The sequence below is a fragment of the Ranitomeya variabilis genome, chromosome 6 (assembly GCF_051348905.1).
Source record: "Ranitomeya variabilis isolate aRanVar5 chromosome 6, aRanVar5.hap1, whole genome shotgun sequence".
NCBI lineage: Eukaryota > Metazoa > Chordata > Amphibia > Anura > Dendrobatidae > Ranitomeya > Ranitomeya variabilis.
In genome coordinates, this window is record NC_135237.1 from 67,309,914 (window position 1) to 67,335,396 (window position 25,483).

The 25,483-nt window shown below is 45.7% G+C and overlaps 2 protein-coding genes across 3 annotated transcripts in view; one reads left to right on the plus strand and one right to left on the minus strand.

Annotated features, from left to right (window-relative positions):
* LOC143781788 (protein NYNRIN-like) overlaps positions 1-25,483 on the plus strand; it is a 1,337,202-nt gene that overhangs the window by 717,942 nt on the left and 593,777 nt on the right. The window lies entirely within an intron of this gene.
* Positions 1-25,483, minus strand: part of RBM33 (RNA binding motif protein 33) — a 165,473-nt gene that overhangs the window by 55,153 nt on the left and 84,837 nt on the right. For both annotated transcript variants that reach the window (XM_077268611.1, XM_077268612.1), the window contains exons 11-15: positions 24,732-24,879; positions 22,095-22,786; positions 19,040-19,210; positions 18,706-18,957; positions 14,627-15,262 (exon numbers count right to left, since the gene is read on the minus strand). In XM_077268611.1, the coding sequence (XP_077124726.1) occupies positions 14,627-15,262; positions 18,706-18,957; positions 19,040-19,210; positions 22,095-22,786; positions 24,732-24,879 (1,899 nt within the window). The remainder of the gene's footprint in view (positions 1-14,626; positions 15,263-18,705; positions 18,958-19,039; positions 19,211-22,094; positions 22,787-24,731; positions 24,880-25,483) is intronic.

The following is a 25,483-nucleotide window of genomic DNA, read 5'->3' on the forward strand; positions in this document are numbered from 1 at the left end:
GCATTACACATAAATCAATGGGCTGTCTTGTATGATGCAGGACAGATCAGTCCCCTGGGGATTTCAGAAGACCCCTCCACTCTATTATTCCATGCTGCTTAAACTACGGGCAACATGAAGCCAGGACAGGCTGTGTGGCTACAAACCGCTAGCCTCCATCCTCACCAAGCCTGCCACTCCATCGGGCGCCACATCACTCATTTGTTAGGCTTCTGTCTATACTACCAAACTTCCTTAAAGGCCCCCTGTATGGCTGTCACTGTATAGCTTGACCTTCTGGCACTTGTGAATTCGGCTACTTTCACACTAGCGTCGTACGACGCACGACGAATTGCGTCGTTGCGACGCACCGACGGTAGCAGTGAATGCGCCGCACAACGGGGGCAGCGGATGCTGTTTTTCAACGCATCCGCTGCCCCATTGTGAGGTGCGGGGAGGAGGGGGGCGGAGTTCCGGCTGCGCATGCGCGGTCGGAAATGCTGGACACGACGCACCAAAAAAACGTTACATGCAACGTTTTTTGGTGGCGACGGTCCGACGCAGCACGACGGTTGCGACGTGTGGCAATGCGTCGCTAATACAAGTCTATGGAGAAAAAACGCATCCTGCAAGCACTTTTGCAGGATGCGTTTTTTTCTACAAAACGACGCATAGCGACGTGCAGTGCACGACGCTAGTGTGAAAGAGGCCTAACTAGCAAGCTATCTTCACCATCTGGCAGTGGAAAATATAAAGAAAATGTGTTTCCCTGCAGGTAGATAATTGTACAATGGAGTTTGGAACAATGAAGAGAAATAGTACCCCCTCACAAGTCAATAGAAAAGGAGCAGTTTTGGTGCCTTCCTATATATTGCTGTACATCCCAGACAAGCAGCGCAGAAGCAGCTTATACAGGCCTCTGGTCAGTGCACAGAAAATCATGTACCGAGAACAGAAATGAGGCCCCAGAGGTCGGGAGAATGACTGAGCCTCCCTGCCAACCAGCACTCCGCATGTTAGGGTGGCAGACTTATTGCTATACACTCTGAACACCAGGTGGCGCCATACTGCACAAATCGAAGGCCATTCCGGGAATCCGTCAGCAGGTATTTCCTATACCATCTGAGAATAGCAAGATGTAGAGGGAGAGACCCTAATTATAGCGATGTGTCACATACTTTACTGGGTCGCTTGCTGCAGTTTTGATTAAAAATCATTTTACTTGATGTAGATCTACCAGATCTCTGATTGTCGAGCTCTGTATAACCATGCACACACCAGTGATTGGCTGCTTTCTGTGTACACTGTGCATAGGCAGAAAACAGCCAAACAGTGGTGGGGGGTGGTTGGACCACGTGGTAGGTTTACTAGTGATAAAATCACTGGAATTAGCAGAACAGTAGCTGAACTACAACGAGCAGTCCAGTAAGTGACATCACTGAAATCAGGGTCTCCGTCTCGACATTATGCTGCTCTTAGATTATGTAGATAAAAGTCTGTGACAGATTTCCTTTAAGGGTTAACTTTTTACTACACAAATGGCAAAATGTTAAGATTTCACAATCTGTGCAATAAACACATTTACTGGCGAGAAACTCCCTTTAATGGAGAACCTGCAATGTCTCCTGAGTTTAAGGGAAAGGTTTTTGTTTAAACAGACAATTCAGGAGCATCTTTTCTCACAAGGCTCTATTGGACTGTTCCTTCTTGGAAATGTATGAATAAACTGACAACTGGGCGCTAAGAATCCCCTTGCTAAAAAGGTGTGTAAAGAAATAGAAGGTGGGAGAACACAGGAATACAGGCAACATCAATGTTCACCTACATTTCCTGGAAGAGCAGAAAAGCACAATGAGTGTCTTTTCTCAAAGCTGTATAAATTGTAATTTTCAGAAGAATTTTACAAGGAGAAAAAAAAATCCAAAGTTCCATTAAGTCTGGGCCAGAGACTATAGGTAGCTATGTGCTGTTGCATCACAACACCGGAGATTGGCGGTCACATAGAGATCCCTAAGGTCCTGCGACAAGCAAGTCATAAAAAGTCAGACCCAGTTGGATTTTCTGGGACTTGCTTGTTATGCTACCCTCAGTTTCTCAATATGACCCCAATCACCAGCTTCAGGCTGCAATTTAGCAGCGGCAGAGTGATTTTTGGCTGCACAACCTGTGTCATGGCCAAATCACTGTGTAGTACCAGACTAAGGTAGTTATCCATTTAGGGGGGAAAAAAAAATCAGAGAATCATAGAATGTTAAGAGTTGGATGGGACCTCCAGGGTCATCTGGTCCAACCTCCTGCTCAATGCAGGATTCACTAAACCATCCCAGACAGATGTCTGTCCAGCCTCTGTTTGAAGACTTCCATTGAAGGAGAACTCACCACCTCTCGTGGAAGCCTGTTCCACTCATTGATCATTCTCACTGTCAAAAAGTGTTTGCTAATATCTAATCTGTATCTTCTCCCTTTCAGCTTCATCCCATTGCTGCTTGTGTTTCTATGTGCAAATGAGAATAATGATGATCCCTCTACACTGTGACAGCCCTTCAGATATTTGTAGAGAGCTATTAAGTCTCCTCTTAGCCTTCTTTTTTGCAAGCTAAACATTTCCAGATCCTTTAACTGTTCCTCGTTACACATAGTTTGCAGTCTGCTCACCATCCTGGTAGCTCTTTTCTAAACTAGCTCGTTTTTCAGTCTTTTAAAAATATGGTGCCCAGAACTGCACACAGTATTCCAGGTGAGGCCTGACTAAGGAGGAGTAGAGGGAGATCATTACTTCACGTGATCTAGACTCTAAGCTTCTCTTAATACATCCCAGAACTGTGATTGCCTTTTTTGCTGCTGCAACACACTGTTGACTCATGTGCAGTTTGTGATCTATTAGTATACCCAAGTCTTTTTCCACACGTGCTGTTGCTTTGTTCTATTCCTCCGATTCTGTAGATGTAATTTTCATTTGCTTTGCCCAGATGAAGAATATTGCACTTCTCCCTCTAAAATACCATTCTATTATTCACTGCCCATTGTCAAGCTTATCTAGATCTTTCTGAATCCTTTCTCTAACTGTTCTAGTGTTCACTATCCCTCCAAGCTTTGCATCATCTGCAAATTTAATTAGTTTACCTTCAGTTCCCTTATCTAGATCATTTATAATAAAAATGTTAAACAACACTGGGGCCAGAACAGAGCCTTGTTCTACCCCACGTGAAACACTCTTCCAATTGGATGTGCAACTTATTACCACTCTGAGTATGATCACTGAGCCAATTATGAATCCACCTAACCGTAACCTTGCCAATCCCATACTTGGTCATTTTTGGGCAAGGATAGTATGAGACACTTTCTCATTTCCCTGATCCATCAAGTCAGTGATTCCATCATAGAAGGAAATTAGATTAATCTGGCCTGACTTGCTTGCTACAAATCCATAACGGCTCTGGTTAATTACTGTATTCTTATCCAAGTACTTACATAAATGCGGTTTAATAATTTGTTCAAAAATCTTTCCTGGTATAGAAGTAAGGCTCACTGGCCTGTAATTTCCTGGCTCCATCTTCTTTTTTGAGGATAAGGACAACATTTCCCCTTCCCCAATCTTCTGAGACTTGTGTTCTCCATGATTTTTCCAATTTCCTCTGCTAACTCTTTCTGTACCCGAGGATGTAATTAATCTGGACCAGGAGATTTAAATTCACTTCAATTAGCTAAGTGTTCCCTCACCACCTCTCTGTTTGTATAAATATGATCAAAATATACAATTTTATTCATGAACATCAATTAGAAAAGGTGTGCCGTGTCCAGATGTCAGCCCGGCAAGCTCCACACATTAGATAGAATATTTCCTATGTCCGCACATGACTAGTGGCATAAGGAGACACACCCACTTCGGATAGTTAAAGCAGTTTTCCAGGCTTACGATATTTATTATGTATTTTAAGGATAAACCATCAATATCTTGTTGGTGGAGGGGGGGGGGGGGGAGGAGCAATCCTCGGTTAAGCCCAGGTTGGATGTAACCAGTGAATGGAGACGGAGTGGCAGTTCTCTCCCACTGTGTAGTGGCCATCGCAGGATGAAGGGGCCCGGTGTCAGACCCACCACTGATTGGATATTGAGGAGGATTGCTGTTCGATAACTTAAAAGGGGTATTCTCATCTCCAAGATCCTATCCCAATAATTAGTAGGTGAAAAGGAGAATTTTGTGTACTCACCGTAAAATCTTTTTCTCCGAGCCAATCATTGGGGGACACAGGACCATGGGTGTTATGCTGCTTGCCACTAGGAGGACACTAAGTAAACACAAAGAGTTAACTCCTCCTCTGCAGTATACACCCCTTGACTGGCCAGTAACGACTCAGTTCGGTAGTAAAGCAGTAGGAGTAAAACCAAGACATGTAAACTATGTCCAAAACTAAGGAACAAAATACCAACAACAACCAGCCAAAAGGCTAACAGGGTGGGTGCTGTGTCCCCCAATGATTGGCTCGGAGAAAAAGATTTTACGGTGAGTACACAAAAATCTCCTTTTCTCCTACGCCTCATTGGGGGACACAGGACCATGGGACGTCCTAAAGCAGTCCCTGGGTGGGGAGCAATTGCACTGCTAAAACCCCATGTACCACTGGCTTACTGAGGTACCGCTGTCTGCAGAATACGCCTGCCGAGGGCAGCGTCTGCCGAAGCCTGGGTATGAATGTGATAGTGCTTCGTGAAGGTATGCAGACTGGACCAAGTGGCAGCTTTACAAAGCTGTTGTGCAGACGCCTGGTGCCGAATGGCCCAAGAAGCGCCGACCGACCGAGTCGAATGCGTCGTAATCCCTGCTGGGACAGGAGTGTTCCTGACGCGATAAGATTCCTGAATGGTGGAACGAATCCATTTGGCTAGAGTGGCCTTCGAGGCAGGTAGACCTTTCCTGTGTCCTTCCGGAAGCACGAACAGGACATCCGACTTATGGAAGGGAGCCGTGCGAGATATGTACCGCCGAAGGGCTCTAACCACATCCAGAGTATGGAGAGCCTTCTCAATACGATGGGTTGGTGCCGGACAGAATGACGGCAAGACAATGTCCTCATTTAGATGAAAGGAGGAGACGACCTTCGGTAGGAAGGAAGGAGAGGTTCTCAGAACTACCTTGTCTGAGTGAAAAATCAAGAAGGGGGGACGGCAAGAGAGCCGTCAACTTAGAAACCCTCCTGATTGACGTAATCGCCACGAGAAAGACCACCTTCCATGAAAGGAGGGTGAGAGAAATGTCCTGCAATGGTTCGAAAGGGGCCTCCTGAAGAACTCCGAGAACCAAGTTAAGATCCCATGACGCCAAAGGCATTCTATAGGGAGGAACCACTCGGGAGACTCCTTGGATGAATGTCTTAACGGACAGTTTGGAAGCGATCTTCCGTTGGAAAAGGACGGACAATGCGGACACCTGCCCCTTGAGCGAGCTTAGGGCAAGGCCTGAGTCTAGACCTGATTGGAGAAACTCCAGAATGGACGGAATGGAATAGACCAAGGGAGAACGTCCATGGGTATGGCACCATGAAAAGAAGATGCGCCAGGTGCGATGATAAATGCGCATGGATACGGGTTTCCTAGCGCGAATCATGGTAGAAGAAACCCCTGGAGAGAATCCGGCTTGGGCTAAAATCCAGGATTCAACGGCCACGTCGTCAAAGACAGGGCCCCGGAGTTCTGGTGGTAAAACGGGCCCTGTGAGAGAAGGTCCGTGCGATCTTGAAGGCGCCAGGGGGTGTCGGTGACCATTTGGACGAGTTCCGCGTACCATGCTCGGAGCGGCCAGTCGGGCGCGACGAGAATCACCGGCCTCCCCTCTGCTCTGATCTTCTTGATGACTCTCGGAAGCAGAGGAAGAGGCGGAAATATGTATGGCAGCTGGAACCGATGCCACGACAGGACCAGGGCATCTGCCCCGACGGCGCAAGGATCGCGGGAACGAGCAATGAACTGGGGAACCTGGTTGTTGAACCTCGAGGCCATGAGATCCACATCCGGCATCCCCCAGCGAAGGCAAATCTGCTGGAAGACTTCCGGATGGAGGGACCACTCGCCAGAGGCAAGACCTTGGCGACTGAGGAAGTCCGCTTCCCAACTCTCCACACACACCCGGTATGTGGATTGCCGAGATGAGCGAGTGATTGGTCTCGGCCCAGCGCAAGATGTGGGAGACTTCGAGCATGGCTGCTCTGCTGTGGGTTCCCCCTTGTCGGTTGATGTACGCCACGGCCGTGGCGTTGTCGGATTGTATTCTGATGGGATGGCCTGCGAGAAGGTGGTGAAAGTTGCGTAAGGCAAGAGTGATCGCTCGAATTTCCAAGATATTGATTGGGAGACACGACTCCCTTGTGGACCAACGACCCTGTGTCGTGTGGTGATTGAAAACTGCGCCCCAGCCCAAGAGGCTGGCATCGGTGGTTACCACTAACCAACGCACAGGAAGAAAGGACTTCCCTTGGGTCAGGGAGGACTGTAGCGTCCACCACCTGAGGGTCTGCCTGACCTGAGGGGGCAGGCGAAAACAACGGTCGAGGGAATTCGGGCTCCTGTCCAAGGCTAACAGGAGCGCCTGTTGCAAGGGACGGAGATGGAACTGCGCAAATGGAACGGCTTCCATTGCCACACCATTTTTCCCAGGATGCGCATCGTGAAGCGAATGGAGTGAGGGACTGGGCGGGAGAGCTTGCGTGCTCCCTGTTGTAAGGATAAAACCTTCTCTGGAGGGAGAAAGACCAACCCGCGGGAAGAGTCCAGAATCATGCCCAGGAAGCAGATTTGCTGAGCCGGCACTGGAGATGATTTCTCGAAGTTGATCTTCCAACCCAGGTGAGAAAGAGAATCCACGGTGATGCTGACAGACTCTTCGCAGGCGGACTGGGACGGACCTTTGATTAATAGGTTGTCTAGAAAGGGTAGGACTACCACTCCCCGAGCGTGAAGAATGGCCATGACAGCCGCCATGACCTTTGTGAAGACTCTGGGGGCGGTGGCAAGTCCGAAGGGCAAGGCCACAAACTGGAAGTGTTCTTCTTGGACTGCGAAGCGCAGGAACTGCTGATGAGGAGGAAAAATTGGAATGTGTAGATAAGCATCCTTGATGTCTATGGATGCAAGGAACTCTCCTTTTTTCAGGGACGCGACAACAGAACAGAGCGAGTCCATCCTGAAGTGTCGGACCCGTACGAACTTGTTCAGCAGTTTGAGGTCCAGTATGGGCCGTAGAGTCCCGTCCTTCTTTGGGACCACGAAAAGGTTGGAGTAAAACCCCTTGAACCTTTGGTCTCGAGGGACTGGAGCGATGACACCGTCCCTTTGAAGCGCCTGTATGGCCTGAAAGAGATGTGACGCCTTTGATTTGGGGGGAGAAGACTGGAAGAAACGCGGATGGGGGATGGAAGAAAACTCGATTCTGTATCCGGAGGACACGAGCTCTCTGACCCACTGGTCGTGAACGACCGAGAGCCAATTTTGACGGAACGAAAGAAGGCGTCTGCCTACTCTGTCGGTGTCCGTCAAATATCTTTTAAAAAGACTAAACGCGTCCAAAAGATACGACGTGTTCCTGAGAGGAAGCAGATTCGTCGTCCACTATTAACGTTTTGTTGACTGCCTCAATAAGGGAGTCAAGTGTCTCCTGACCAATAGAGGAGTCTTGGGTTAAAGATTCCTCCGACTCAAATATTGAGTCCTGTACGCTGCGACCCTCAGGGGAGGGAGAGCGAGAAGATGAGCTCGCAGAAGCTGAAGCTCGAGCGTGTACGGGAGATGAGGGAAGGGTCCTTTTTCTGGAACCCCGGGAGTCCCGTAGAACGGTACGCCCCCTGTGGTCGGACAGCCCCGCACCGTCCCCAGATTCCGTCGCAGCCGACGGAGGTGAGTTCTGGCTTAAGGAGGACCCTCGGAAAGAGTCCAATGCCTTGACTAAGGATTCCATTGAACGTGACAGGGACGCGGCCCACACAGGAGGGCTAGGCTCGGCGGGGTCGGTGGCGACATTGGAGGTAGCGGCAGAAGGTGGCTGCGCACAGGCCGGGTCACAGTTCTGGCACAAGGGAGTACTGTGGGCACGCGGCAAAGAAGAATTGCAAGTGGCACATACGGTAAAAAAGACAGTGTGCTTTTTGTTGCCCCTTTTTGCCTCCTTATGAGCCATAGCTGTATGTCTGCCTCCAAATTACTGCACTAGCGTGGGATTTTGCAGAGAAGGGGTTAAGCATTTCCCTATAGGAAGGGGCAGCTTACCCACGGTCCTGTGTCGGTGTCCCCAGGGAGGAAGAGAAAGCGTTTTCTGCAGCGTTCCACGCAGGAGAGGGAGACCCAATATGGCGGCCGAGATCTGCAGGGCTGTTCTCGTTCAGAACGAGAAGCGCCTGAGCGGTGGGCGGAGCCTCAGCGGTGGGCGGGAATTACAAAACGCGGCCTAGGCCGGCTGAAAAGCCGGGGACTAAATTTACACAGGCTGTCGGCGGCATGCGCCTGCGGGCGCGGTGTAGCGCCGAGCGATCGCCGCTGCGGCAACAGCGGCGCCTCTCCCCAGGGACCCGGACCGCATCCTCCAACACCGCAGCGTGAGGAGGGGAATACTCACAGAGCCTCAGTGCGGCTTCAGGCTCAATCTGTCCTCCCTGCGCCAGGTGGGAGCATCGTATGTGCCTGCCTCAGGGGACTTATGGCTGTGCCACCGTGTAGATGTGCCTGCCGCAGGGGACTTACGGCTACCGTGGGGACTACAAGACGCCGAGGTGAGGGCTTGAGTGCGGTGGAGCCCGGGAGATGCACATGAGAGGTATACTCTATGTGCTCGCCCCCCTATAATGGGGGAGATCGGGACCGAGTTGGAACCGTCGCCCCGGGTTAGGTTAGGCGTGCCCCATGCGTCGCAGGAGAGGAACGGGGAGGTATACTCACCGTGCTTGCCTGTTGATGGTTCGGGGGAGAGTGGACCCTGGAAAAGAGTCCGTCGCCCCCTTCACTCCGTTAGATAAAAAATAAAAATTTACATAAAATAAAAATAAAATAATAAATGGTGGGGTCTGAACAGACCCAAGTGCTTCCTACAGACACTAAGCAAGAACTGGGTCGTTACTGGCCAGTCAAGGGGTGTATACTGCAGAGGAGGAGTTAACTCTTTGTGTTTACTTAGTGTCCTCCTAGTGGCAAGCAGCATAACACCCATGGTCCTGTGTCCCCCAATGAGGCGTAGGAGAAATGATTACATTAGCAAATACCGCCAATTAGAAATGTAGTATAATTCTAATTATTCGCTATGTCGCTTACCCCCATGTAGCTTGGGTATCCATGGTTACGGGCACTCATATAGAACAGTTAGTGGTCCTAACCATGGATACCTAAGCTACAGCAATACCCTGCACATGGGGTAAGTGATATAGCGAATCAGAAGAACTATATTACATTTCTAATTGGAGGTATTTGCTAAATATTATTATATATTGGGATAGGATCTTGGAGATGAGAATAGCCTTTTAAGCTTGGAAAACCACTTCAGGCAAACTGTCTTCTTTGATGCATAGACTGGGAAGGGGGCTGGCACATAGCTACTGAAATGTGCTTGTCAGCCCCCTTCACAAATAGTACTAGTCATAAAGTAAGAGCTCTCATGTCAAACCCAAGCCAAGAAATGGAGCTTACAGGACTAATTTAGATTTCGAAGCACATTTCTTCATACAAGTATAATACCAAATTGTAATATAGCCATTTTAAACACATTTACATAGTTTTGTTTTTTTTCATTTTGAACTGGACAATCCCTTTAAAGAAATGGGAAAAAAAATCATTTTAACAAGCGAGATCTGGTACATATTGGGCATCATCAAAAAAACAGATGGGAAAAGACGGTGGACGTAATTAAATAAGGAAATTAATATTTAGATGAAGAAAAAAAAAACGCTTTCCAACCCTGAGCAGACAAGATAATGTGGCAAATGGCCTTTCCATTTTGAGAATATGCTTATTGAAGCAAAGGTAATGTATTAATCTAGAGGACAGATTTCTGCCCAGTGGCCTTAAGGAAGGATCTCTGTGGGGTTTCCTTTTGTCTGCAGCAACATTTTCAGCAATAATCATCCGTAATGTGACTTAGATTTGCCGAGGAGAGTGATTGATTATATTATTCTCCTTGAGATATAGGGTTCCAAGTCTTAGTAGATAAACTCTACACTCGATTCTCCCAGCGTCACTATCTCCCAATTTCTCCAGTTGTCCTATGGGGTTAAATATCTTTGGAAACATTCGGGTGATCAATCTAAAATGTGTGGAGAGCAGTGACATCCTGGAGAGGTGGGCACAATTAAATCACAATCCGTCTGCCAGGAAGGCTTTCCTACTCGCTCCTCGCTGGCGTCTGTCACTCTGCCTTGCATTCAATTGGCCACTGATCTTTTCTTAAAACTACGCAGACCCCAACTCGATGACAGGCACAAAGTGCGGGGGGCATCTGTGCGCTTTTATGTTACAGATAAGTCTACACAGAACCAATAAATGGAAATAGCATGGGAGACGTTCCACATATCGGGAAGAGGCAGCTCCGGATTGTATTTTCTCATGACCCCCACAGTAATAACATGCAGTACTCTGTGTCCAGATGGTGGATATCATTACAAAATAAGGGGGTATGCAATGGATGGGGGGTCCTAATGTGAACAAGTAACAGCCTACACAATGATGCTCAGTTCAGGGTTTCATTCAGATCGTTTACGTGACCCTCAAATAAATGAGTGCGATGCCGATATATGGAATGTGTGTAACAAATAAGGTACATCATAGCTTGTCATCATTTAGCCATTCCTTATCCATCACACCCAACATACAGATGCTGTAAGAGCGCATGGATGACCGATGCCAAGTACTACGATCTGACACCTATAAACTACTGGTGCTTAATGCGAGCCTCATACAATGTGTCCATTAAAGCAGCTCTCCCATCAAAATGTGTATCCTCCGAATATATGGCAGTCGCCATATTATATAGCACTGTGCATTTACAATTGCTCATTTTGCCTTTCGACCCAGCTAATACTTCTCTTTTCCATCAATGGCCTCACATGATTAAAAACTGACCAGCTGAATCCTTCTAAGCTCTATGTAGAAACAGGAGGTCAATTTTCCCAGTATGACTCATGATTCACTGCAAAAGTCCCTGACAGGGGAGGAGGAGCAGCTGGGTCAGGAGTTGAAGAGGGGAATGATAAACGCAGGGACAAGAGACTTCCTGTTTCTACATAAAGCAGAAAAAGAGAGAAGAATTAACTGGGTAGAATGGTAAAATGAGCAATTGTAAGTACTCAGTGCTATCTAATATCATGATTCCAATACATTAGGATAAAAACTTTGATGGAAGGGTGCTTCTTTAATCAAGCTATAATAGCCTACTGGTGATAAATTCCACTGCTGTCACCGGTCACAGCCTCTGTGTAAAGTATCTTGAGCGGCGATTTAAGGGGTTGTACCCATAAAAAAAAAAAAAAGAAACTGAGTTTTACTCACTCCTCCCAAGGACCAACGCTGAGTGTGCCGCAGTCTCCATTACTTGGTTGTAGCAGTGACATCGCTGCAGCCAATCACTGACCTCTACAGGGCTTAGCGGTTTGTGCGCTCTACATGGGCAGAGCCGCTGAAGCTCAGTGACCGTTACTTGGCTACAATGGTGACGTCATGTTAACATTTGCTGCAGCCAGCGACCGGGCCGTGACGGAGACTCGTACTAGATCTGGGGAGGGCGAGTAATAACAGTTATGCTTTTTTTTTTTTTATATACAATGGACAGAATATATCAGGAAAACTTTCCTGAAAGGTGACAATCCTTTTGAAGCAATTTGATCACTGCATTCCAATTCCCTTGCCGATCCCTCCCTGATCCTGTAATGACCTCTGGTTATCAGATGTGATGTGACACAGGTGGAATACTCCAGTAAGGGACCACACGTCTGGCTGCTTCTGGGATCCCAAATACACAGGTAATGTCATCTCATGGAATAGGTTCAGCAAAGAGGAGTCAGGTGGCACATACTGTCACACTGCCCTTCTATACCGCCACACTGCCCTTCTATACCGCCACACTGCCCTGCTGTACCTCCACACCGCCCTGCTGTACCGCCACACCGCCCTGCTGTACCGCCACACCGCCCTGCCATACATATACAGGAAGGCAGCATAATACATTATACGACACATAAGACTGGACAAAATAAGGTTCTGTATCACACCCTGTGTAAGCATTAACCCACGCATAAACCTTAGCATCATAGTATGGGAGCCCCGCAGCACCTGGGCACGTGTGGCAGCCAATGTCTTACTTACAGCATGGCGGCTCAGTAATCTACCGTATATACTCGAGTATAAGCCGACCCGAGTTTAAGCCGACCCCCCTAATTTTGCCACAAAAAACTGGGAAAACTTAATGACTCGAATATAAGCCTAGGGTGGAAAATGCAGCAGCTACCGGTAAATGTCAAAAATAAAAATAGGTACCAATAAAAGTAAAATTAATTGAGACATCAGTAGGTTAAGTGTTTTTGAATATCCATATTGAATCAGGAGCCCCATATAATGTTCCAGTTCATGATGGGCCCCATATAATGCTCCATACAGTTTATGATGGGCCCCATAAGATGCTCCATATTAAAATATGCCCCATATAATGCTGCACAAATGCCGATTATGGCCCCATAAGATGTTCCATAGAGACAATTGCCCTGTATAATGCTGCACAAATGCTGATTATAGCTCCATAAAGATGCTCCATAGAGATATTTGCCCCATATAATGCTGCACAAATGCTGATTATGGCCCCATAAGATGCTCCATATTAAAATATGCCCCATATAATGCTGCACAAATGCCGATTATGGCCCCATAAGATGTTCCATAGAGACAATTGCTCTGTATAATGCTGCACAAATGCTGATTATAGCTCCATAAAGATGCTCCATAGAGATATTTGCCCCATATAATGCTGCACAAATGCTGATTATGGCCCCATAAGATGCTCCATGGAGATATTTGCCCCCATATAATGCTGCACATGGCCCCATAAGATGCTCCATAGAGATATTTGACCCATATGCTGTTGCTGCGATAAAAAAAAAAAAAAAAAAAAAAAAAAAAAAATAATCACATACCTCTCGTCGCTCAGGCCCCCGGCACTTGCTATACTCACCTTTCCCGTTACACCGCCGAGCGCCGCTGTGTCTTCCCGTCCTCTGCACTGACTGTTCAGGCAGAGGGCGGCGCGCACACTAATCGCGTCATTGCGCCCTCTGACCTGAGCGTCACTGCAGAGGACGCGGAAGACGGAGCGGCGCCGACGGTGGAACGGGGGACAGGTGAATATGACCCCTTATACTCACCTGCTCCGGGCACTGACACCTTCTTCCAGTATTGAGCGGTCACATGGTACCGCTCATTACAGTAATGAATATGCGGCTCCACCCCTATGGGAGTGGCGGGTCCATATTCATTACTGTAATGAGCGGTACCATGTGACAGCTCAACATTGGAAGAAGCTGCCGGCGCCCGGAGAACCAGGGACCTGCAGGGACCACGCCAGGAGCAGTTGAGTATTATTAGACAGTTGCCGCTCCCCCTCCCCTGCCGACCCCTGGGAATGACTCGAGTATAAGCCAAGAGGGGCAATTTCAGCCTAAAAAAATGGGCTGAAATTCTCAGCTTATACTCGAGTATATACGGTATGTAACCGTTATATTGCAGGCTAAAGACACACAAACATTTCACATGTACACATCATATGACACGTCCCACTAAAGAGGGTAATAAACCAGCTACAAATCAGGCCAAGATGACCACCTTGATAGTATAAAACATGCTCCAGTTCTCTGTAAGCATCCAAAGCAACCGATGTATACTTTCCCTCCGGCCATAGCTCGGACCTGGGAAGACTATACTCTTTGCTTCATATGTGTGTAAGTGAAGACCAAGACTAGAGGTTGAATTGCACTTTTATGTGTAAATGACTATAGATGATCATGGCTGTCAGAATGGACATGTCCATCTTGCTGCCTATATATAGAGATCTAAATATTAGTGCACAACAGAAGAGAGGTCCACTGGGGTGCTAAAAGGTTATTCCCGGAATCTAAAATCTATACCCTTTCCAAAGAGTAGAATCTAGCTTATGGAATAGAGAGGAGGCCGATCATGTGCGCCTCTGCTTCTTCCCTGGTTCTCAGTGATGGAGAAAGCCAAGCATTTTTCTCTGCCAGTCCCATAGACAATGACTGGAGAGCAGGCCGAGCATGTGCACCTCTGCTGCTTTCAGGATGGGGCTTCTCAGGACCCAGAACCTGTCCTCGGGATCACTAAGCCCCTTTAAAATTTAACTTTTTATGACATAAGGTTTATTATTAATTAGAAAAAAAATCCTCCCCCCACCCCAGTAAGCGACAAAAGCAATGTTCCCATGTCCACACACTCCATGAATATCCTCAGAAGGGTCGAGCATGTTAGATTTCAGCATGCCAGATCCTTTTGGGCTTGTGGCAGGTAAGCCAATGCAGGACAAGCGCCTCGGGGTGCGGCCAGCCGTATTCTTCCAACATTACCGATTACTAAATGAAACAAAATGATTCTGAACAAAAAACTCATTTTTTGGACTTACCGGACCAGATAACTTAATTACACGGACTTTTGTGGCTAAATGCGCTTGCTCGCCGCTGCCGGACCTCTGCATGACAGTTCTCTTGGCCCCTACGAGTCTTTGTTCCTGCGTTTTCGCCTGAACGGAGGCGACTTTCATAATCGGTTGTTGCCCAAATGGCGCGGCGGACCCGGCAGGGCGTAGCGGCTGCACTTTTGCCGCCTGGCTCTCTCCTGCTATCCTATTTGGTACAATCTGCTTGACCACTTTCTTCTGCAGGCCCTGCATTGGTACACTGGCTCCCGCCGTCTGCAGCAGCGGGATTTTCTGCGGCGTCAGCACGGACAATGTCTCTGGCCTCTTTGATACCAGTCTATTTTTCACATTAGGCCGGGCCTGCTCGGTCACGTGAGTCATGATTGGACTACTGTTATTTTCCACCTTCGCTGTGGGTTTATCGGCCTCTACTGGAGCCTGCGGCGCCGCCGTGTAGGCCGTTTGCTGCTGCTGTGATAGCCTTTCAAGCAGCTCTTTTTTCCTGGCGCCTGCCTGCTGCTGCCGTCGTAGCTCCTTCTGCTTTAAAATCTCTTCTCTTAGGCGCTTCTGCTCTTCGATCTTTAGGCGGTATTTCCTAGTCTCTTCATCTTCGTCGGGAAACTGTAAAGAAAGAAGGAAAAAAAAATCTCCATGAAACTCAACAATCGTAGAGGCTTTCTTGCACTCCTGGTTGTGCCGGCGTCCTCTTTCGGCACACAATCGGGCAGCCATTGGCAGTTTAAACACGCACAGAAATGGTTTGCGCCGCTCTATAAATACAGGATGAAACAAGTATGGAGACACCCGAGCGGCCTTCTGTCAGATCGCTTTATCTCCTTCCCTCCTGACAAACTAACAAAGGTAGTGAGGTAAATGACCTGAAAAGGTTTCATTAGAACTATTGATTTTTTTCTTACAGAATTTTAAGGCATGATCTCCAACTCATTTGTCACACAATAATTGCTTGTAATGAACAGCACAAGTCGGGAGGCTGACCTTGAACTCGTGCACCCTTCTCCAGAATCAAAATCATGTCAATTGCAAAGCCGGAATATTAATGGTCTACAACAAAGACTTATTATTCTGCGTTCATGGCTTCTGTGGATGGAAATAATAAGCATCAAATAACCTTTGCTCGGTCCGTGCACTCTAATAAGAAACCAAATGCACAGTCCTGGCTTGCAGCCTATTAGAGGACAAGTGGACAGGGCGTCTTACTATAGAATGGCGGATTCACCAAGGGACACAAGGTCCTTATGGAGAATCTCTAAGGAATAGCAGATAAAGCATGGACCTGGACTATGACAAGCAGAAAGCAATGGACAGTGCGGTAATTAAATATCCGACATGTCAGAAACAACAACCTGTCAATGTGAGAGAGCTCTAAATTAGGGCAGGTATGACAAGCCCTGTGCATTGCGTATGGTGCCTGCAAAAATGCACTGCAAAGGGTGACCCAGGTACGGACCACCGCAGGATAGACTGGCATGCCTCCGCTATCAATGGTCAGCTTACTCTGCGGATATTGTTTGCATTATGGTCTTAAAAGTTCATGCACAAAGCTGGTAATGTAAAACGCAGCCGACTTCCCGCACTGTGCTATGTACTCGCTATGTGGGAAGGTTCCCTATCCTAGGGGGCGCTGTACCAGCCATTAAACTGCTTTAATTGCCTTTATTAGTCATCATCCGTCAGCAAAGTTTTTGCTTTTTACAAGTAAAAAATAACATTTTTTTTTTAGAAATTGCAGAAAAACTGCAAAAAAAAAAAATTATGCAAAACAGTAAAACAGGACATCCATGATGCACGGGTCTCGTTCACACAGTGCACTAAGGTGCAGTTTATGATGCCTACAACTAGGGGTGGTTGCAGACTTTAACTTTCCTACTTTCAATCCAACCATGATTTTTATTATAAAACTGCATCAAAATCGCACTAAGAGGCTTCAACAACTTGTCGGTCTGGTGCAGTGTCACATGACACACCATCGTTATGTCACTTAGGAGATAAGTGACCATAGTTCTTATTTTTCCCTGATGCCCTGAATTGACTAAACAGGTGTTGTCTAGTAGGGGGATAAACCCTCGCCGTCTTGGAGACCGCCCACCTCTGGAGTCTAGCTTGTAAACACTGCGCTGAAGCTAGCCGGAATTAGGAGGTAATATCGCACCCCAGTGATCCTGGTCATGTTCAAAGCAGTGCTTTTAAGCTCAATAGAATAGAGCTTGTAAGCACTGGGCACGGTCTGCTTTCTAGCAGTGGTGGCCGTTTTCCAAGGCAACAAGCTGAAAGAAAAGTGTTCATATCTAAATCTCAAAATGTTAATAAAAAGTCAAATTGCTCATCTGCCCAGGCCTCCAAACAAATGCTCTATCAGGGTGCAGGGGACCCGGTTAAAGATGAAGAATTTTTGGGTGATTTCTAAGTTCTCTTTTTGTGTCGGTGAGCTCTTTTTTGATGTTTATTGATAGGATTGGCAAACCTGGGGACCCTTGACGTGGGTTGCGAGCTTCCACATTTTTTTTTGTATCTTTTGTGCACTAATACACCAAACAGCCACCCCCTCCATGGATTGGTAGGTTGAGAGTGGCTGTTTCATCGGTATTGCTGCACCCGTGTTGTTGCCATGTTTAATTGTGTCCACTGCACCCTTATAGTGCATTTGTTTGGAGGCCTGGGCAGGTAATCTCTGCCTTTTTTCTGGTGCTTTTTGAAAAATATTTGGAGGATTTCTAAGTCCTCTTTTTGTGTCAGTGAGCTATTTACAATCATTATCTGAAAATATCTATTTATGTGCATAACCCTTCAACTCCCATCCCCTCCCCACCATTACCTTTACTTTAGAGGCGTTTTTTGCACCGCTAACAAAGTGTTGTACGGAATTTAACTCACCCGCTGTTGCCTTGTGGATTAACCAGCAGGCAGCATCACACACAGACCAATATTAAAACGCATGCATAAAACCAAGATATAATAAGAAAAGCTCATCGTTTTCAGTGTACCAATGAGATCACTTATGTCCTTGTCAAACAAACTCTGAAAGTATAGCAGCTGCAAAATTATGGGCAGCACTACACAGCTTTTCTGCACTACGCTTCTTGTTGTAGATTAATTGTACTTATTACTGTGGTAAAAAGTTAGTTGTTACAAATTCTCTGAATTCACTGGAAAAAGTGTGTCAGCCTTCGGCCCACTGTATTACATAATGGGTTTGGTGCAGCAAACTGTGTCAAGTGGATACTGCAACAGAGAGGGGCCAGAAGATATCAGTGTCTGATGACACCAACCTCAGCATGTATTAGATCTGCTTCACCTTCCTTTTAGCAATCCAGGCTTTCATCCCGAATTGTCTCAGCTGTTCTGTGTTGGCCACTCCTCTCAGGTATATATGCTCACCTTTTGCACTAGGGAATTGCTGGTAATAGTTTACAACTTCCTAGTTTAGTGTTGAAGTAGTCGTCTGAATTAGTAGCAGTCGATAGGTGTTACCTTACAGGAGATACCTGTGTGGATTTGGTATTGTGCTTATCTTAATCCTTTTCCAATTTGGTTTGTCCCTCCTACGGTTCCCTTGATTTCCACTCAGTTGTTTTGTGAGTCTAGTACCCTACACACTCTTGTCCCATACATCCCTGGATTGTGGAGGAAACAAATCAGAACGCATATAGGAGCATCGCGAGGTACGAGACTCTGGCATCTCTACCTTTAGGAGTAATCTGGGAAACATGGATAGCCTAAGGTCCTACTAGCTAAAGGGACTGGGAAGGAGCCCATTGCCCCGGAAAATTCTGAAGCAATACCGTGACACTTCGTTTCAGCAGAAGCAGCTTATCCCCTAAATAAAAACATAATATCTTCCTGCTTATGGAAAGGTTTCAATCCTGTCTGAATATCGCTCCAGTCCAAATATTTTGTGGAACAGAAGAGACATTCTCTCTTTTTAGGGCCTTTGGAGATTTTACCTTCCTCTGGATCACTAGTTCTGAAGTTTACCCCCACTTAACCCAACCAACAGGACTCATCTTACTTTCACCCTACTGACTAATGTATATAACATTACTAACCTGCTCTTCAATTTTCGGTTCTTGCTTAACCAGGTTGGTCGTGCTCAGAGATTTTGCAGCTTGTGCAATGACGGGAGTTTCTGGCTTTGCTTGTGGTGTTGCTGTTCCAAGAGGTTTAACTTGTGCTGATCGTCTCTGGTTCATTTCTGCAGCCGAGTTGGAGGGTGCAATAGGCAACTCCCTTAAATTGCTATTCCTCTGATGCGCCGTTTGTGGGTTATGAATCTTTGCCATATTCTGACCTGGTGTATTCTGTGAAAGGAAAAAAATATTCATTAAATTCCTTCTGGAACAGTAAGAGAAATGACAGAGACTGTTTCTAATGCCATATTACCGGTCTGGGCTTTAGAGGCCCATGTAGTTGCTGTCCTGGCATTCTATGGGTGGGAGTCTGGGGTGTCTGTGCTCTAAATGGAGGTGGCTGTTGGGTGGACATCGGTGGCTTTGGTGGCACCCCATGGTGGTGATGTTGATGTAGTGGCTGTATTGGAGGCTGCGCTTGGACCTATACAAAGGTGCGGTACAAGCATAGTCAGAACTCAAAAACGAGCTTCAAATGAACAACAAGAAACCACAAGAAAGTGGACACATTTTTGAAAATGTGAAAAACCAAAGTGCTAGAAATTCAAGGGGTCGGACATTTTATTTTTTCAGTTTAGAAGTTGCATTGGGAGCTTGATTTTCCTCACAAAAATGCAGAGCAGCTAAGCCAGATCGGCCCATTTGCTTCCTACAACTGAAAAACAGATTCTTAGGTTTTATTCACACATCAATAATTTTATGCCAAAACTAGGAGTGTCTCCAAAACTCAGGTCTGGTGTCAATCTTTCAATTATAGTTTTTCCTCTGTAAATTCCACTCCTGGTTTTCGCATACAAAAACTGATGCAAAATACTGACCAAATACGGATGTGTGAATAAGCCTTTACGTGCCACGTTTTTTACCTGGAGGATAGTGACGGACAGGTCTGATCGCATGCTCTGTCTGTGGATAAGTTAAGACGGTATAACGTGGCACAACCTTTTGTTTGCTGGTGCTCAAGTAGGGTCCCAGACATTAATACGTTGAATGAAGCCTTGGCACACAAGCGAATATTAAGTGAACTATTTTTAATGTTCATCCAAAACTCAGTACAACAATGTGAAAGTTAGGACTAAGGGTGGATACCTCATCAGACGAGAGCACGCATACACATACGGCAAACCGACTAAGGAAAAGACCAGTTTTATAGCGCCCATTATACAGTCTACTTATCAGCACCGGGATGCGAACAGGTCCATACCTATTCTACCCATAGGATATGAGCAGTCGGTACACTGAGGAAGGTCAGAGTAATACGACCGAAACGTTTACAATGTTGTACTGAGTTTTGGATGAACATTAAGCAAATATTAAGTGAATTATTTTTGTGTGCCAAGGCTTCAATCAACTGTCTGTGGATAAAGCTGCAGTGACAAGTGCAGGATGAGACTAATACGTGCATTACCAGGCAAATGTTTGGACACACCTGTTCATAAAGTAGTTTTCCTTGTTCTTATTGGCATGTGCACATTGTAGATTCAGAGTGAATGCAGCAAAACCATAAAAGATCACATATGGAAACAGGGAGTAATGAAGCACATGTTGCACAAACCAGATTATCTATTAAACCTCAGATTTCCTCAGACGTCCCATTTTACACGGACGACAGTTTTGCACCCTTCTGGCATTCTCTCTTAATGCAGCTTCACCATGTAGTTACCTGAAATGGCTTCAAATGGGCAGGAATGTCTCATCAACAGGTCATTTGTGGAACCAATGGCCTTCAGAAAGTGTTTGTGACCATCAGATGTGTTTTGCAGAGGCAGTGCTTATACACAGCTCCATATAGTGTGGAGTCCTTTCCCAAATTTGGTCTAAACCAGAATATGGCAAGAAAAAGTCAACTAAGAAAAGTGACAGCACATCAATACTTAAAGACATAAAGGTCGGTCAAATCAGACGTTTACTGAACTATGAAGGTATCTTCAAGTACAGCCATGAAAACCATCAATCGCCATGATGAAACTGGCACTCATAAGAGTCGCCCTAGGAAAGGAAGTCCAAGAGGTAACTTCTGCTGCAGAGGATAAGCTTAGACTCAAACTGCAAACTGACAGCACCTCACACAATAGCCCTCAAGTGATGCCCAAACATCAAGTAGCAGACACATGTCAACATCAACTACGCAGAGGAGACTTCGAGGAGCAGACCTTTATGGTCAAATTGCTGTAACGAAGACACTACTGAGGACTGTAAATAAGAAGAGACATGTTTGGGAAAAGCAACACTAGTACTGGACATTAGATCAGTGGAAATCTGTATTGTGGTCAGAGGAGTCAAAGATTGAGATTTTTGAGAACTGCGCCGCAAAGGCAATTATGAGATGTAGAAAAGGTGGGTGGGTGGGTGTTTTTCACACAGTTGGTGCCCACCATGGAGCATAGAGACTGAGGTGGTGTTGGGGTGGTTTTATAGTGCTACTGTTGAATGATTTCTTCCAAATTTAAAGGAATCCTTCAGTCTGAATCAACAATGTTTATATTCCAGTAAGAAAAAGGGAAACCCATTGTATAAACTGGTACAGAATATATTAGTGTCACAAAATCATGTCACCAACACATTAAAATAAAGTTAAAATAGCCAACCCCTTTAGGCCTCATTCAGACGTCTGTGAGTCACGTAGGTGTTCTGCATTTGATCAGAGTCATGGATCAAAATTACCAATAGAAGTCTAGAAAATCACTGACAGCACGAGTAAACAATCCGTGTGCTGTCCCATGATTAACATTGTAATGGATAATGGAATTTATTTTTTACATCAGATATAATCACTGACGAAATCCTGATGGTAAAAACAGACACACTTATGCAAGAGAAAAATCATGGACATCTAAATCAGGCCTTACAGGGGCTGTACCCTTTCAGGAATCTTGTCTCTTGATGCAAAGTTCACTGTAAACAAAAAAAACAAAAACTTCAAAACTTTGTTTTCCTTTCCCTTCCAGGGTCCGGCACTGTGGTTCCACCACTGCCCTCGTCTCTGGTATTTGACTATAGCAATGAAGGTACGTGCAGTCAATCATTGAGCTCAGCGGCACGGCTCGTGTAGATGGCATGACCGGCTGAGCTCAGCAACTGGTTTCCGTAATGTTGACATAATCGCAGTAGCCGAACAGACCAGGCAGGGCAGCTGGACCCCGGGAGAAGGTGAGGAAAAAACAAAAATGAAAAACTCGCCAGCTTGTGAAGATGTTAAGGGAAGAGATTTCTGAACGGGGACAACCTCTAATGATTTATTAACATTTCCATTTCAGGAAATTACCCTGTCGATAATGAACACTAAATGCATGATGCAAGTATGTACAAACCTGGGGAATAAATGTTTGTCCTGGTGGAAATTGCTGCCTTGGTGGAGCAAAGGGTCTAATGTTGCCTGAAGGTTGGTTAAATGGAGGCATTCCCAATGGATTTGGAGCTGGTATGTTGATACGAACAGGACGCTCTCTAGAAAACCCTGGGGAGTTAAACCCTGGCTGAGGTCCAGGCTGAGGAAAGGTTGGTTGAAGACCAGATCCTGGTTGGTTAAATACTGCCTGTGGTCCAGGGTTTATCTGGTTGAAACCAGGCTGGTTAAGACCTGGCGGATTAAATGGTGGCTGAGCTCCAGTCTGATTAAATCCCGGCTGGTTGAAATTTGGCGGATTAAACCCTGGCTGGTTACCTGAAGGGTTAAAGACAGGCTGAGGGCCAGGTGGATTAAATCCGGACTGAGGGCCTGGTGGATTAAAGCCGGACTGTGGACCAGGTTGGTTAAAGCCTGGCTGGTTGAAGCCTCCTTGAGGCCCAGGCGGGTTGAATCCTGGCTGTGAACCTGGCCCAGGTGGATTAAAGTTAGACTGGGGCTGACTGAATCGGGGTGGAGGGTTAAAACCCTGTCCAGGTGGATTGAATGGTGGAACATTTTGGTTAGGAACGGGGTGATTGGGATTCATAAGGGGTGGAGGAGGAACAGGAGGAGGATTTCTCTGATTGAACAAATGATGGTTGGGAAACCGTGGCTCTGTGGGGAAACAAAAGGAGAGTTGTAAGTACAACAGAAATGTGAAAATCATGAGAAAAAAGTTACATTCACACACAGAAAAGTTGATTAAACCTGCCAATCATGGCAGGACTGGACAACGTTCTCAAGTGTATGGAGGTCTACTAAATATCCCCAGCAGATCTCAGGCGAAAGGAACCTACTCTCTATGCCCAGGAACAATATGTATATGGTCAGCCGAACCGAGCGTGCCTGTAGATGAGGGGGCTCTAGGGGAATCAGTCAAATTTTTTATGTTTACCTGGACATGCGACAAAGAAGGCTGCAGAATATTATATATTTTATAAAAAATATATTACTATATAAAATATTCTATATTTTAGAGCGCCGTTGGATCCCAGGGGGTGAGTATGTAACTATTTTTTAGTTTAATTATTTTTTATTTTTTAATTTTTTAACAGGGATATGGTGCCCACACTGCAAAATACTGCTTGGGCTGCGTTATATACTACATGGCTGCTAGATACTACGTGGGCAGTACTATATACTACATGGCTGCTAGATACTACGTGGGCAGTACTATATACTACATGGCTGCTATATACTACGTGGGCAGTACTATATACTACATGGCTGCTATATACTACGTGGGCAGTACTATATACTACATGGCTGCTATATACTACGTGGGCAGTACTATATACTACATGGCTGCTATATACTACGTGGGCAGTACTATATACTACATGGCTGCTATATACTACGTGGGCAGTACTATATACTACATGGCTGCTGTATACTACGTGGGCAGTACTATATACTACATGGCTGCTATATACTACGTGGACAGTACTATATACTACATGGCTGATATATACTATGTGGGTAGTGCTATATACTACGTGGCCAGTGTTACATACTATGTGGCCTGTGTTTTGTACTGTGTGGGCTGTGCTATATATTGTGTGGCCTGTGTTATATACTACGTCGCCTGTGTTATATACTACGTGGCTGCTATAGACTGCGTGGGCTGTGTTATATACTGTTTGGGCTGTGTCATATATTGCGTGGCCTGTATTAACGCATCAGGTATTCTACAATATGTATGTATATAGCAGCCACATAGTATATAGTACAGGCCACATAGTATATAGGAGCCATGTAGTATATAGCATACAATGTGGCCTGTACTATATACTATGTGGCTGCTATATACATACTCTAGAATACCCGCCGCGTTAGAATCGGGCCACCATCTAGTATTTATTATTATAATATATATATATATATACACACACACACACACACACACATATATCCGCTACGTCCAAGGCTATGTCGGCATTTGAAAGCAGGCGACTCCGAATGTGTTCATTGAACCATGCGGAATCAACAAATCCTATAAATTGAACTGTGATATTTATCTTGTGGAGACAGAGCGTATCCGCAAGATAAATTGACATGCTGCGGTCTAGAAAGACGCGTCGCATGTGCAAATACACAGGGAAGCCGAACGGGTCTCTGCATGTATAGTGGAGATGGGATTTCATAAAATCCCATCCACTATGCTGTAACATCTGGCCGCTGCGGCTATACATAGCGTCCAACCCGCAGAGTTTACTGTCTGTGGAAACATTCCCAAAAGAAATTATACTTCCTGCCCAGATTTCACCCTTTGCTCAAGCTCTGCAGATCTCACAGTCTCCGCCAGACCAGAAGAGGTGACCTACGCGACGAGGCCACTGGTTGGCTGCAAAGTCAGGTGGATAATGGTTAGGAAAGTATTTGTTTCATTTGGGCGGAGAGGCAGAGCTTGAGCGAAGGGCGGGGTTAATCAATACAGAAAGCTTTAGATGGTAGAATACTTGGCCAAGATATAAATATTTTAATGTTCTCACAAATTATATATTGAAGCACATTCTTGAATAATCTAAGAAGAAAGAAAATAACTTCTGAAATGGTTGACCTCCAATGAAGAACGGTTCTCGTTCAGGCTGTGGTGGTGGTGGTGGTGGTGGTGGCGGGGGTGGATTCCTCCATGGTTCCTGCAGCCTTGGCGGCTGATTGAAGTTACCCGGCACAGGATTTGACGCAGGCTGAAAGTCCGGCATGCCCTTTTGAAACAAATAATAGCATTCATAAGACTACAAGAACGTGCAGATGAAACAAGTAAAAAACTTGAAGTTAACAAAAAAAAATACTTCTGGAACAAAAACATAAAAAGCAACTTCGGTCCAAGTCATCAACAAACGGCTAATTTAATGGAAAAAAGTCTTAAGAAATCGACAAATTCCTCATTAAAGAAGGCTTTAGGCTTCATAATATGCCAACCATCCCACCACCTCAATAATAAGAGATAAGGTAGCCCTAATCCTTTTATAGAATTACATTCTATTTTTCTGGCTCTTTTATCCCCTTAAATATCCGTCTAGTTAAGAAATTAACATTCTCTCGCACACAATCACGACACAAATTATACTTTACATTTCCACATCTCTTGTTAATTACATGATGCTATCTGCAGTAATCTATTCAAGGCCTGCAGATAACTTGGCCTACCGGTGAAAAGAATGGAAACTTAGCATAAATTGCTTCGCACACAGTTAATCTTAAAGAGAAAACCAGAAAAAAAAGGAAATCTAACAGCTATTATGAGACTTATCAGCTTTACGGGAAGGGTCACTTCTACTTTCATAGGACTAATTAAATGTGTTAAAG